The sequence below is a fragment of the Oreochromis niloticus genome, linkage group LG3 (genome assembly GCF_001858045.2).
Source record: "Oreochromis niloticus isolate F11D_XX linkage group LG3, O_niloticus_UMD_NMBU, whole genome shotgun sequence".
Taxonomy (NCBI): Eukaryota; Metazoa; Chordata; class Actinopteri; order Cichliformes; family Cichlidae; genus Oreochromis; species Oreochromis niloticus.
The window spans coordinates 42,562,417-42,577,005 of record NC_031967.2 but is presented as its reverse complement, the minus strand read 5'-3'; the positions used below and the strand labels follow the sequence as shown (position 1 = coordinate 42,577,005).

At 44.8% G+C, this 14,589-nt stretch overlaps 2 protein-coding genes across 6 annotated transcripts in view; one reads left to right on the top strand and one right to left on the bottom strand.

Moving 5' to 3' along the window:
- The window catches only part of LOC100695786 (zinc finger protein 239), a 630,955-nt gene that overhangs the window by 294,484 nt on the left and 321,882 nt on the right, over positions 1 to 14,589 (bottom strand). The window lies entirely within an intron of this gene.
- On the top strand, positions 297 to 14,331 carry LOC102079504 (uncharacterized). 5 transcript variants are annotated; one of them, XM_019363365.2, is made up of 4 exons: positions 297 to 345; positions 1,326 to 1,703; positions 11,935 to 12,405; positions 13,039 to 14,331. In XM_019363365.2, the coding sequence occupies exons 2-4, from the start codon at positions 1,483 to 1,485 to the stop codon at positions 13,859 to 13,861; spliced, it is 1,515 nt and encodes a 504-aa protein (XP_019218910.1). In that variant the 5' UTR covers positions 297 to 345; positions 1,326 to 1,482; the 3' UTR covers positions 13,862 to 14,331. The 5 variants fall into 5 exon arrangements, with proteins under 5 accessions (XP_019218910.1, XP_019218907.1, XP_025757089.1 ...); XM_019363362.2 differs by lacking the exon at positions 297 to 345 and adding an exon at positions 835 to 935; XM_025901304.1 differs by lacking the exons at positions 297 to 345; positions 1,326 to 1,703 and adding exons at positions 10,024 to 10,463; positions 10,744 to 10,939 and having other exon boundaries at positions 11,557 to 12,405.

Below are 14,589 nucleotides of genomic sequence, written 5' to 3'. Positions count from 1 at the left end.
GTGTGAACTTTAAGCTATTTTCATCAACACTTGGGCTTTTTTTTATCTGTTAAATTATCAGAAACTTTATTTACTTACTTTCATAGAGTGAGAATGCCTGCTAAAAACAAAAGCTATTAATACTATTGAGAACTCTCATTAAGCAGTCAATATTACTGTAAGTTTTTTTTCTTTCGTTTTCTTTGTGTAAAATCCCGGGGATTACCCTGGTATCTGTGGTTTCACTTTACCATGTTTTTATTTGCCTGTGATCATGACCGATGATTCAGACTCCATTAAGCTCGTAGATGAAGACAGCACATACTTATATTTTCTTCACACACTCACCTGTGCTCTCCAAAGCAGGTAAGGTAAAGTTGATTTTTACTTCAGTGACAGATTTCTAGTCTGCTTCGTTCAGTTACTTCAGAAATAGTTGCACTGAATATTTTACTGTACTTCACCTTTAATGCTTCAGATAATCATGAACAGTCTGATTCAGACTGAAAGTTTAACGTCTTCATGTGTGGTGATTGTTGTTGCTGCTTTCATTGGTGAACTGTGTGATCCACTCTATACATACCTTATATCATAGCTGGATTATTGATCAGCAGACTTTATGAAGGCTTCAGTTTAACAAGCTGGTGACATTCAATCGTTCACAGAGGTTTTCTGTCATTTAGCTAAACTCAAAAACCAGGTGGACAAAATAATAGAAACAGTGTAAATCTGAGTGGACGTGTCTTTGTTCACTTTGACGATCTTTAAAACGGAATAATATCACTGTGCTACAGCTACACTGGACTTTTGGTTCTTCTCCAGGTTGCAGGAGGAGCTGCTTTGTGTTCCTGAGCTGATTATCGACTAAATATGGACAAAGATAAACTCGAAATCTTCCGGGCTCTGAGACTCATGGAGGCTTTTTTAGAGGTGATGAAAAAACAAGCAGAAATTCTGTGAGTCTCTGAAGAACAAAGTGATTTAAAAAATAAACGTGTTTCATGTTTCAGTCACTGAGCAAAGTTTTTCTTAAATTAAATGTATGAATCCACTTTGTAAATGGAGCTAACATCACAGGGTGTTTGAGAGTGTAACTGTGACAATGCAGAATCAGCATTTAACATGGACACTAAAATTAAAGTCTATAGTGACAGGCTGGACATGTCTGTCACAGCATGATAGGAAACATTTTTATGATTAAAAATATCACAAAAGAACTAAATACTTGGGACCATTGATAACCTCACTCAGACACTTAAGGGTTCAGTTTTCTTTAGTATCACACTGATCCAGTCAAAGCTGTCTGCACTTGCTAATCTTCGTTCTTTGTTCTTTTCTAATAAAAGGGCAAATAGGAATGCTGCATGTCGCCCTGAAAGTCCCAGGAGCTCTGCTGAAAGGAAAAGATTAATAAACCTTGCAACAGAAAACTGCAAAGATGAAACTGTCCTGCAGTGGCTGAGAGAAAATTCAGAGTCTGGCACCTTCAGAAAACTCTCAGACATGTTTGATTTCCTGAAAAGTAAAATTGATGAGGAAGAAAAGAAGAACCATGATGACACTGTTGACATAATCTTTGTGGCACATGGATCAATCAGAGACTCCATGATCCCAGCCAAGTGTTTGCTGCCTCTGCCCACCATCACTGACCTGGTCCTGTACTCTCCCTGGAACTGTGCCACCACACCTGAAGTGACCTATGGCATTGCAACAGGGAAAATGAGGCCACAGCACAGAGTTTTTTACCGTTCACTACCGTTTTTTCTCCACAGTAGAATTCTTTTTGACAAATATCAACCCCTGAACCTGCCAGACTACTGGAACTCACTGAAGAAAGCTGAAGGACGCATGATCCCAAATATCATTGTTAGCCCTCTGCAGCCACATGACGGTGTGTGGGAAACATTTAAGTCTCTCTCAACAAAATATGGTCCACCAGGAAGAAACCGCATCGTCATCCCGTTCATCCTCCCAGGAGAGAGAGAAAGTGTCCCGTTCTCTGTCGTCACCTTGGCTCTGTCCCTGGTGCTCCTCTCTTCCAGGTTTAAAGCCACCGTTCACTTTAATACCTGTCTGAGTGATGCGTCTACAGGACAGAAATCTGACAGGAAGTATCTGCAAGAGCAGTACTACTGCACTGAAGACAACACTGTGATGACCTGCTCACCAGATGCATTCAGTGTGAACTGGTGGGATTATTTTAAGAGTCTGTTTAGTTAAATACACTCAATCAACATCTTATCGTCTTTTCTGTGTCAGTTTCTCAAAAACTGTTCCAAAAACATGAAACCATTTTATTGTTTTTATATGTGGAACTAAGATTTAAAAAGAAACCCACACAGGACTCATGTTAGAACACATGTTTGAGTTTAATTACAATTACAATCCCATACAAAGTATCCTTCAGTCTATCAGCCAGTTTTTCTTCTTTAATGAAACCTACATGAATCAGAATCAGAATACTTTATTGATCCCTAGGGGAATTTATTTAATTATTACATGAACCAGTCTCCAGATTTTTGTGCACTTTAAGCTGTTTGTGTAGCTGCTGCTTTTCCCCAGAGCTCAGGCTGGACTTGAGTGTACTGACTGTCTTATAGCTCCACACTGACATGGAGGGAAATCTGCAAACAGCTGAGCAGACAAAGACACACACTGTGTGTAAACTCTGCCTCTCGGTGTAATTTAAACAAAAACCTGAATGTATCTATTTTATTTATGATGAAATCAAACTACATTTTGGATTCTTCTGTTGTTTGTTCTTTCTTGACTTTTTATATCTTCCTTTTTATGCTTTTATACTTTTATATGTAATTTCAAACATAATGACTTTAATTCATTGCTGATATGTGACTTAAACAGAGTCACATGTAATAAAATCCACTGCTCTTTCAGGAATTTCTAGGTGCCAGTCAGTGTTAACCAGCAGGCAAGATTCAAATGAATGAACTATGAAAATTTAGAAGAAAATAAACTTTAATCAATGAGCACTTTATCTCCAGAAGCATCGACTTGTCTGTTTCTCAGTGACATTTAGAAATTATATACAAAACACAAAGGTCATCAGAAATAGACAAACTAAATGTCCATCATGTCTGCACTATTTTAAAAAAAAATATTTTTCTTTTCCTCTTTATCCAAGAAACTTGACTCTGTTCACCTGGATGCAGCATTTTCAGTATGAGAAACTTTCCCTCCTTGAAGTGACTTCCTCAGCCTTATAAACAGCGCAGCTGCATAATGACTGAATCCAGCACCACACTGAGCCAGTTTCATGAATGCCAAAAAAGGAAAAGGCCATCCCTAAGATGAGAATCTCACCAGCTTACACTGCTGTGTATTGTTAAGTTCTCAGTTCTTTGATCTTTGGGCTGAAGGAAGGACAACACTCATTGTCCTTCCTTCAGCCATTTTTCATTTTATTCCATACAACACTTTTGAGCATTAACCATCTGGAGGGGAGATGAGTGCGGGAGGGTGTCCACCTGATCTCGATGTGTCTGAGCGTTTCTCACATTCTTATAGCTTCAGCCCCCCTCCACACTAAGCATTCACGTTCTTTCTCTGTTACGGCTCCTAAGTGACGGCCTTGGCTTCCTGTTTTAGCTCCTGATGAGAAGGGGCAGAAAACCTCTATGGTATGTTCTGTTCTCTTTGTAATCAGAAAAATAAGGATTTTCTGAAAACAGTATTTCTTATAACTCAGCAGTATAATGCATCATAAACAATGTAATTCATTCAAAATAAATCAGCAGTCTAATGTAATACAAATCAGTCTAATAAATCTAATAGCATTATTCTCATGAAGAGGTGATAACTAACTAAAAATACGTAATAATTTCACAATCTTTAAGTAGGGGTATAACGTGGCATAAGATAATATAATAATCTCACAGTATCCATCATGGTCTCTAATCAATAGTCATAACAACTTGCATATTAACGATCAGACGAACAGAATCAGTTTCCTGCTTACCTGGATTATTGAGCATCTCTTTATTTGTTTCAAAGAACAAAAACAGTGAAAGTTTTAAAGAGTACAATGAAAATGTTGAATAGAATGAAAGTAATAAAGAAAGATGAAAGAGAGGAAGCAAATGGTTTGTGTTCCTGTGTCCTGACTGGTTGTAGCACATAAGTGTAGATGAATGTCTACAATAACAATAAATTAGAAACAGATAAACAGTGATGTAAATCAGATGATTTGTGGGAAACTCCAAAGTCTATGTCAGGATTTTGTGGATGCGAAGAAGTGACCCAAACGCAGGACTCGATAGTGAAGAACTGGTTTATTATGAAGCGTGGATGAACAGGGCAGGAACGAAAGGACTGACTGGCTGAAAGACTGAATGGCTGGCTGAACTGAATGAAGGCAGAAACGACAACATAACATCAATGACACGACAGTGAACGAGTGGAAACAGAGGACTTGAATACACAGACTGATGAGGATGACCGGTGAGTACACAGCTGAACATAATCTGGCTAATGACATGAGACGAGCTGATACGGGAAAAACAGGAAGTGAGAACAACATTGATGTGGCAAAATAAACTGAACATGAACAAACTGAAATCACTGGGCAAATGACCCATGAACCCTGACAGTACCCCCCCCACACACACACACACACACAATTCAAAGGCCGGCCCCTGATGGCCGAAAGAAAGAATAACCAAAACAGGGTGGGCGGAGGGGGTCCAGGACAGAGGGGCGGAGTCCAAAACAAAACAATTCAGGTGGGCGGCCACGCGGCCAGTGGCTTACGTGAAACAGTTCTGGTGGGTGGCCACGTGGCCAGCAGTGTCACTGGAGTTGATCTGATGGGCGGCCGCGAGGAAGACGGCGGCGGCCACTGAGCGGGTCCAGTGGGCGGCCGCGAGGAAGACGGCGGCGGCCACTGAGCGGGTCCGGTGGGCGGCCGCGAGGAAGACGGCGGCGGCCACTGAGCGGGTCTGGTGGGCGGCCGCGAGGAAGCCGGCGGCGGCCACTGAGCGGGTCCGGTGGGTGGCCGTGAGGAAGATGGCGGCGGCCACTGAGCGAGTCCGGCGGTTGACGATGCCGAGGTCCAGTCAGCGGCCTGGAAGGGGGCCGCTGACGCTGAATCCGACGTGGACGAGGAGACTGCGGCGGAGCAGCTGCAGGGCCAGCGGGTGCGGGAACCTCTGGCTGGAGACAGGCAGGGCCAGCGGGTGCGGGAACCTCTGGCTGGAGACAGGCAGGGCCAGCGGGTGCGGGAACCTCTGGCTGGAGACAGGCAGGGCCAGCGGGTGCGGGAACCTCTGGCTGGAGACAGGCAGGGCCAGCGGGTGCGGGAACCTCTGGCTAGAGACAGGCAGGGCCAGCGGGTGCGGGAACCTCTGGCTGGAGACAGGCAGGGCCAGCGGGTGCGGGAACCTCTGGCTGGAGACAGGCAGGGCCAGCGGGTGCGGGAACCTCTGGCTGGAGACAGGCAGGGCCAGCGGGTGCGGGAACCTCTGGCTGAGGAGCGGCCGGGCCAGCGGGTGCGGAAACCCCTGGCTGAGGAGCGGCCGGGCCAGCGGGTGCGGGAACCCCTGGCTGGAGACAGGCAGGGCCAGCGGGTGCGGGAACCCCTGGCTGGAGACAGGCAGGGCCAGCGGGTGCGGGAACCCCTGGCTGGAGACAGGCAGGGCCAGCGGGTGCGGGAACCTCTGGCTGGAGACAGGCAGGGCCAGCGGGTGCGGGAACCTCTGGCTGGAGACAGGCAGGGCCAGCGGGTGCGGGAACCTCTGGCTGGAGACAGGCAGGGCCAGCGGGTGCGGGAACCTCTGGCTGGAGACAGGCAGGGCCAGCGGGTGCGGGAACCTCTGGCTGGAGACAGGCAGGGCCAGCGGGTGCGGGAACCTCTGGCTGGAGACAGGCAGGGCCAGCGGGTGCGGGAACCTCTGGCTGGAGACAGGCAGGGCCAGCGGGTGCGGGAACCTCTGGCTGGAGACAGGCAGGGCCAGCGGGTGCGGGAACCTCTGGCTGGAGACAGGCAGGGCCAGCGGGTGCGGGAACCTCTGGCCGAGGAGCGGCCGGGCCAGCGGGTGCGGAAACCCCTGGCTGAGGAGCGGCCGAGCTCACAGCTGGCTCTTGATGCTGTCGCTGCAGGTCCGGGAACTGAACAGGATGGTGGATGAGTGACTGGGCCAGAGACTGATTAGGAGATTGGACAACGGGCAACTGAACTACAGGATACTGGATGACAGACTGAACTGACTGGACTACAGAAGACTGGACAACAGACTGGACAGGCTGGAGGACGGGCGACTGGGGGACAGGAGAAGACTGGATAGGACGAGACAGGAGATTGAGCTACAGGGGCCTGGAGGACATGAGGAGACTTAACTACAGGGGCCTGGAGGACAGGAGGAGACTTAACTACAGGGGCCTGGAGGACAGGAGGAGACTGAACTACGGAGGACTGGAGGACAGGAGGAGATTGAACTACGGAGGACTGGAGGACAGGAGGAGATTGAACTACGGAGGACTGGAGGACAGGAGGAGACTGAACTACAGGGGCCTGGAGGACAGGAGGAGACTGAACTACAGGGGACTGGGGACAGGAGGAGACTGGAGGACAGGAGGAGACTGGAGGACAGGAGGAGACTGGAGGACAGGAGGAGACTGGACTACAGGGGACTGGAGAGCAGGAGGAGACTGGACCGACCGGACAGGAGCAGACTGGAGAGCAGGTGAGTGAACTGACTGAACTGGAGAAGCTAATGGGTGAGCAGAGGTTGGCGAGGCTAAGGACTGAGCTGGGGTTGGTTTGGCTAATGGCTGAGCTAATGACTGAATTACCGAAGGGGATAAAGTTACAGCCTGGGCTAGTAAAGCTGGCGCCTGAGCAGAGGACACGTCGGCTAGCCTAACCAGGGATAGTGCTAGTGCGTGAAAGATTGGATCAGGAGGTGAACTGACAGGTGGAGAGGCTAGGTCTTCCGAGCCTCTAGGGATGTCAGGCTGGGTTCTAGCTGCCTTCAGCCTGGGTGCTGGGACAGCACGGGAGGTGGCTGGACACCAGTCACCCCCACCCGAGAAACAGGAATGGGTGTGGGGGTAGACTGGGTCACAGCCGCTTTCGTCCTGGGAGCTGGCACAGGTGGGGGTGCCACAGAGACAGGCTGAGCCCTAGCTGCCTTCACCTGAGAAGGTGAAACAGGTGAAGGGGAAGGCTGAATCTGAGCCACCGTGCTGGCAGAAAAAGGTTGAGTAATGGGGAGGAAATGGTGATTGAGTGGGAGAAACTATTAGGTGTAGCGGGTATAATGTCTTTAGCAGTGGCCTGTGATGGTGGAACAGTCTCTTTGGAGGCAGAGTGGTGCGTATTAGTAGGGTAGTCCAGAATGTAATCACAATATACAGTCTTTTGATTAGGTGGATAGTGAACAGTCTCTGGCTTGAAGTGAGAGGAAAGAAAAAAGTCAGTTTCGCTCACCACCGGGTGCTGCAGCTCTGAATAGTCCACCTTATGGTGGCGTGTGCGCCGCTTTCTCCGGGAAGAGGAAGCAGGCGGGGTAAATAACTGAGCCTCTGGCGCGGGAGCCTCCATTGAGCCGAGGTGGGAGGCGTAGCCACTGTGCCGTGGCGAGGCGGAGAGGCTGGTGAGTGAAATGGTTAGCTGGCGAGCGAGGAGCGGAGCGGCGAGAGAGCGAGCGGCCGAAGCTTGGCCAGTGACGCCCACTCTCCGCGGCGAATGCTCCGAAGCAGACGAGGCAGCCGTTGGAGGTCCGCGGCGTCTTCGAGGGCCGCCCAGAGCCAAACGAGTCCCGTCGAAGATGTGCTCCCTCTTCAGAAAGAGCCGCTGTTTCCTCCGAAGCTTCTCTGCCCACATGGAGAGCGCTGCCTCCTGATGCTCAAAAAGCTCCGAGTCCGCTGGGTCGCGTGTCTTCGTGGCACGGGTCTTGTCATTCTGTCAGGATTTGTGTCATGTGGATGCGAAGAAGTGACCCAAACGCAGGACTCGATAGTGAAGAACTGAAGATGGTTTATTATGAAGCGTGGATGAACAGGGCAGGAACGAAAGGACTGACTGGCTGGCTGAACTGAACGAAGGCAGAAACGACAACATAACATCAATGACACGACAGTGAACGAGTGGAAACAGAGGACTTAAATACACAGACTGATGAAGATGATAATGAGAGACCGGTGAGTACACAGCTGAACATAATCTGGCTAACGACATGAGAGACGAGCTGATACGGGAAAACAGGAAGTGAGAACAACATTGATGTGGCAAAATAAACTGAACATGAACAAACTGAAATCACTGGGTCAATGACCCAGGAACCCTGATAGTCTGCAAGGTTTACTGATGTGCTTTAAACCATAAAGTTTCTTCTACAAGATGACAAGTTTTAAAAATATATAAAATTAGACGTTAAAACTCAACTACAAACGTGTGTGTACATACACAGATATATAGACAGATTGATGTTTTTGTTGTTATTTTTACTTTATTACAAAGTTTTTGTTTCTGACCAGTGATCCTGAACTCATGCCTGATGGTTCAAATACTACTGTTAGATCAAAGCTGGTGGTAATCAGTAATCAGCGGTAAAATGTCGCCCCCTGTGGAAACAGTTTAAGTTAACTACTGAAAAGGACTTGCCTTTAACTTTCTGCTGCATGATCACTTTACAGGAACCACAGCGTCATTCGATCTGCACTGCAGTTACCTCATCTTTAATAAACCCACCCAATTAAAATCCAGGGGCATGTTCAAATAATTAAATAGTTTTGCTCAGGAACGTTCCTAACTAAGAGAAGTGACCCGGAAGTGTCTGTATGGTAAAAGGTTCAAATGCTCTAGGTGCTTAGCAAAAGAGCTTGAGTCCTGTCTTTATAACCTCCTTTAGCAGTGAATATACTGAACCATCATCTATGAAAAGAGAGGAGAAATATCATCCCAACAGCCATCTTACTATTCAATTAACAAAGCCAATGAAGTTAGCTTTGTTAATTGTACTGACAGTACACTGTCTTTATACTAGATGGTATAAAGTTTGTCTGGAGGTTAAATTCAGTTAATGGATCTAAGAGCCATCAGCTAAAAATCATATTAATCTCTGCTTCACTTGCTGTAACCCAAAAGCAGACACAATACACAGAATCTAACAGGTTTATTTGGGGGGAAGGAAACAACAGAATATAAGGAACATCATGGGGCAGGATGTGTGAAGTGGAGGAGAGTACAGTTAGTGATGTAGTGCCAGCTTGTTGTGGGTATTGTGTAATATGAACAGCAGGGTTTGTCTTGCTTATTTCACAAGGGAGAGCACTGGGGGCGAGATCCATGGGAGTCACGATGGAGGGGAAGCTTCCAGAGGCGGGCCGCTGCTCCGAAAGAGAAAGTTAAATGACTTGCTAACACCCATGGACATGAAATTTTCTGAGAGCGCTACATGTAACTGCTGAGAGTAAATCAGCTGGTTTACAGGAACTCGTGGTTGTTGTGTAAACACTGTCAGTGCTGTAAAATCAGCTGATCAGAGGTTCAAAGTCTCCTTTCAGGTGTGTGATGGACAATGTTAAGAGACTTCTACTTCTCTGTGTCAAGATGACCTTAATGAATTAAAAAGCTCCATATTGTCATATTCTGTCTCCAGTTGTTCAACTTGTTCAACTTAACTTGTGTCCATAAATGACTCTTGTTATTCTTCTTGGTCTAAAACCAGGCAGACTGCTGCTGTGCTCTGAATTGTTGTCCGATCTGTTTCCAAAGGTAAAGTAAATCCTCACAAAGACAAACTGTGTGAAAATAGATTTATTTCAGACTTGTGTATTAATCTGGTGTCAGTGAAGTGGGATCCTTTGACTGATGTGTTTTCTGGGGTCAACACTCGTGTAGTTGAGAGATCGTGTGGTCCTCAGATCATCTCCACTGGGATTTAGAGGAACATTGTTCTTAAACAGGGAACTGAAATAAATTATTATAATTTTAAAATAACTTCCTGTATGTTCACATCTCCCTGAATGCAGTTATAACTGTGAGGTAGACTGCTCCTGCTTACAGAGCTGACACTTACAGGGGAGGAGATCAAATTCTGTCTTATATTTTATGAAGAAGTGGAAACAGGTACCAGGATTTCAAGAGCCCAAGGAGCTAAACTAACAAAAACCTAGAAAATGAACAACCTCAACTGTGTTTGTGTCTCTGCCTTCACAGGTTGATATGAAAGAGCCTCACAGAGCTGCTGCTGGAACCTTTATTTGCTTACTTTCATAGCGTGAGAATGGTTGTTAAAAACAAAAACTATTGATAATATAAATAATCCACATGACGCAGTGAATTTTACTTTAAGATATTTTTCTTTCGTTTTCTTTGTGTCAATACCGGGGATTACCCTGGTGTCTGTGCTTTCACTTTCACTGTGTTTTTATTTGCCTGTGATCTTATTCAGGCTACATAAAGATCGCTGAACACCTCACATAATCAGATTCCTTCACACACTCACCTGTGCTCTCCAAAGCAGGTAAGGCAAACTGTCTGATTCAGACTGAAAGTTTAACTTCTTCATGTGTGGTGATTGTTGTTGCTGCTTTCATTGGAGACTGTGTGATCCACTCTGTGCATACTTTAAATCATAGCTGGATTATTGATCACCAGACTTTATGAAGGCTTCAGTTTAACAAGCTGGTGACATTCAATTGTTCACAGAGGTTTTCTGTCATTCAGCTAAACCCAATAAACACGTGAACAAAATAATAGAAACAGTGTAAATCTGAGTGGACGTGTCTTTGTTCACTTTGAAGATCTTTAAAACAGAATAATATCACTGTGCTACAGCTACACTGGACTTTTGGTTCTTCTCCAGGTCGCAGAAAGAAGAGCTGCTTTGTGTTCTTGAGCTGATTATCGACTAAATATGGACAAAGAGCAACTCGAATTCTTCCGGGCTCTGAGAGCCATGGCTTTTTTAGAGGCGTTGGAAATGCAAGCAGAAATTCTGTGAGTCTCTCACGAACAAATTTATTTAGAAGATAATAAAGATTTTCATATTTCAGTCACTGTACAATGAAGAAAACTATTTAAATTAATTGTGTCTAAATCCACTTTTTGAATGGGGCTTTTTAAATGTTATGGGGTGGTGGAGATTTGAAGCTGTGACAGAAATCAAATGAACATGAATCCAGTTTTAAAAGAAAAAGCAGAAAGAGAACTGAGTGATAAACCTGAGGTCATATCTGCCTCCATTTTATTTTTTACATGAAATCCTTCTTCACAGAGTTTGTTATAATTATAGCAAATCTTCTGTAAAATAGTAGAGTTAAGATTAACCTCACGACTTCTGCAGGTCTTTTATCTGTGGTTCACTGCAGAAGTTTAATGTAGTGATTAGAAGTGAGAATCAGCTAAAGTCGAACTCTATAGTGACAGGCTGGACATGCTGTCTGTCACAGGGTGGTAGGAAACTTTTATGATTAAAAATATCACAACAGATCTGCATACGTGTGCTCATATATGACCTCACTCTCTTTAGTATCACAGTGATCCAGTCAAAGCTGTCTGCACTTGCTTAAATTTTTTTTTTTTTTTTTTTTTTTTTTGTGGTTATTTTATAAAAGGAAAAGGCTGGCTGCTGCATGTTGCCCTGAAAGTCCCAGGAGCTCTGCTGAAAGGAAAAGATTAATAAACCTTGCAACAGAAAACTGCAAAGATGAAACTGTCCTGCAGTGGCTGAGAGAAAATTCAGAGTCTGGCACCTTCAGAAAACTCTCAGACATGTTTGATTTCCTGAAAAGTAAAATTGATGAGGAAGAAAAGAAGAACCATGATGACACTGTTGACATAATCTTTGTGGCACATGGATCAATCAGAGACTCCATGATCCCAGCCAGCTGTTTGCTGCCTCTGCCCACCATCACTGACCTGGTCCTGTACTCTCCCTGGAACTGTGCCACCACACCTGAAGTGACCTATGGCATTGCAACAGGGAAAATGAGGCCAGAGCACAGAATTTTTTACCGTGATTTTCCACTACCATTTGTTTTCCATAGTGTAACTGTTGTTTACAAACAGCAACCCCCGAACCTACCAGACTGCTGGAACTCACTGAAGAAAGTTGGAGGACGCATGATCCCAAACATCATTGTGAGCCCTCTGCGACCATATGATGGCGTGTGGGAAAGATTTAAGTCTCTCTCAACAAAATATGGTCCACCAGGAAGAAACCACATCGTCATCCCGTTCATCCTACCAGGAGAGAGTGAAAGTGTCCCGTTCTCTGTCGTCGCCTTGGCTCTGTCCCTGGTGCTCCTCTCTTCCAGGTTTAAAGCCACCGTGCACCTTGATACCTGTCTGAGTGATAAGTCTACAGGACAGAAATCTGACAGGAAGTATCTGCAGGAGCAGTACTACTGCACTGAAGACAACACTGGGATGACCTGCTCACCAGATGCATTCGATGTGAACTGGTGGGATTATTTTAAAAGTCTATTTAATGCACTCCATCCACATCTTATCATCTTTTCTGTGTCCGTTTTTTAAAAACTGATCCGGAAACATCAAACCATAAAAGCAATTGTTTTATTTGTTGTTGTTTTTTTTCTTGTGGAGGTCAGATTTAAAAAGAAAGTCACACAGAACTCATATTAGAACATATGTTTGAGTTTAATTACAATTGCAGATGCTTCCAGTAGTTTAAAGGTGTCTGCTGTCTATCAGCCAGTTTCACTTCTTTAATGAAGCATACATGAACCAGCCTCCAGATTGTTTTGCACTTTAATGCACTTTATTGTCTAGTTTAGCTCCATGCTGAGCTTCCGCAGGTCTATTAGCCATGGTTCACTGCAGAAGTTCAATGTAGTGATTAGAAGTCTATAATGACAGGCTGGACATGTTGTCTATCACAGGATGGTAGGAAGTATTTTATGATTAAAAAGATCACAACAGAACTAAATAGTTGGCATCAGTTATGACCTCACTCAGACACTTAAAGGTTCAGTTTTCTTTAGTCTCACAGTGATCCAATCAAAGATGTCTGCACTCACTAATTTGTGTGTGTGTGTGTGTGTGTGTGTCTGTTTGTTTGTTTGTTTTTCTAAAAGGGAAATGCTGAAAAGATTAATAAACCTTGCAACAGAAAACTGCAAGGATGAAACTGTCCTGCAGTGGCTGAGAGAAAATTCAGAGTCTGGCACCTTCAGAAAACTCTCAGACATGTTTGATTTCCTGAAAAGTAAAATTGATGAGGAAGAAAAGAAGAACCACAGTGACACTGTTGACATAATCTTTGTGGCACATGGATCAATCAGAGACTCCATGATCCCAGCCAAGTGTTTGCTGCCTCTGCCCACCATCACTGACCTGGTCCTGTACTCTCCCTGGAACTGTGCCACCACACCTGATGTAACCTATGGCATTGCAACAGGAAAAATGAGGCCACAGCACAGAGTTTTTTATCGTAGAAAAGAAAAAGGTGACAAAATTCCTCTTGACAAATATCAACCCCTGAACCTGCCAAACTACTGGAACTCACTGAAGAAAGCTGGAGGACGGAAGATCCCAAATATCATTGTTAGCCCTCTGCAGGAAATTGATGGTACGTGGGAAAGATTTAAGTCTCTCTCAACAAAATATGGTCCACCAGGAAGAAACCGCATCGTCATCCCGTTCATCCTCCCAGGAGAGAGAGAAAGTGTCCCGTTCTCTGTCGTTGCCTTGGCTCTGTCCCTGGTGCTCCTCTCTTCCAGGTTTAAAGTCACCGTGCACCTTGATACCTGTCTGAGTGATGTGTCTACAGGACAGAAATCTGACAGGAAGTATCTGCAGGAGCAGTACTACTGCACTGAAGACAACACTGTGATGACCTGCTCACCAGATGCATTCGATGTGAACTGGTGGGATCGTTTTAAGAGTCTGTTTAGTTAGATGCACTCATCCACATCTTATAATCTTTTCTGTGTTAAATGTTTTAAAACTGTTTCAGAAACATTTAACCACAAAAACAGTTTTATTGTTTCTCTGAAAAAAGAAACCCACAGGACTCATGTTAGAACATATGTTTGAGTTTAATCACAATTGCAGATGCTTCCAGTAGTTCAAAGTAGCCTTCAGTCTATCAGCCAGTTTTTCTTCTTTAATGAAGCCTACATGAATCAGAATCAGAATACTTTATTGATCCCTAGGGGAATTTATTTAATTATTACATGAACCAGTCTCCAGATTTTTGTGCACTTTAAGCTGTTTGTGTAGCTGCTGCTTTTCCTCAGAGCTCAGGCTGGACTTCAGTGTACTGACTGTCTTATACTTTATCCTGACAGGAAAGAGTACACAGCACTTTATTGTCTAGTTTAGCTCCATGACATGGAGGTAAATCTGCAAACAGCTCAGCAGACAAAGACACGCAGTGCGTAGACTATGTCTTTCTGTGTAACTTAAACACCTGAATGTATCTATTTTTTTATGATGAAATCAAATTACATTTTGGATTCTTGTATTATTTGTACTTTCTTGTCTTTTTATATCAAAGTTGACTCTGTTCATGTGGTTGCAGCATCATCAGTGTGAAAAATTTTCCCTCCTTGAGGTGACTTCTTTAGCCTTACAAACAGTGCAGCTGGATAGTGATTGAAACCAGCATCACACTGAGCCAGTTT

Bases quoted from the DNA above. Each gene is read 5' to 3' on its own strand.
- LOC102079504 (XM_019363362.2), top strand. From the start codon at position 850: ATGGACAAAGATAAACTCGAAATCTTCCGGGCTCTGAGACTCATGGAG. The intron at 936-1,325 runs GTGAGTCTCTGA...TTCTAATAAAAG, and splicing joins AAAAAACAAGCAGAAATTCT to GGCAAATAGGAATGCTGCAT. The intron at 12,406-13,038 runs GTGGGATTATTT...TTTTTCTAAAAG, and splicing joins GATGCATTCGATGTGAACTG to GGAAATGCTGAAAAGATTAA.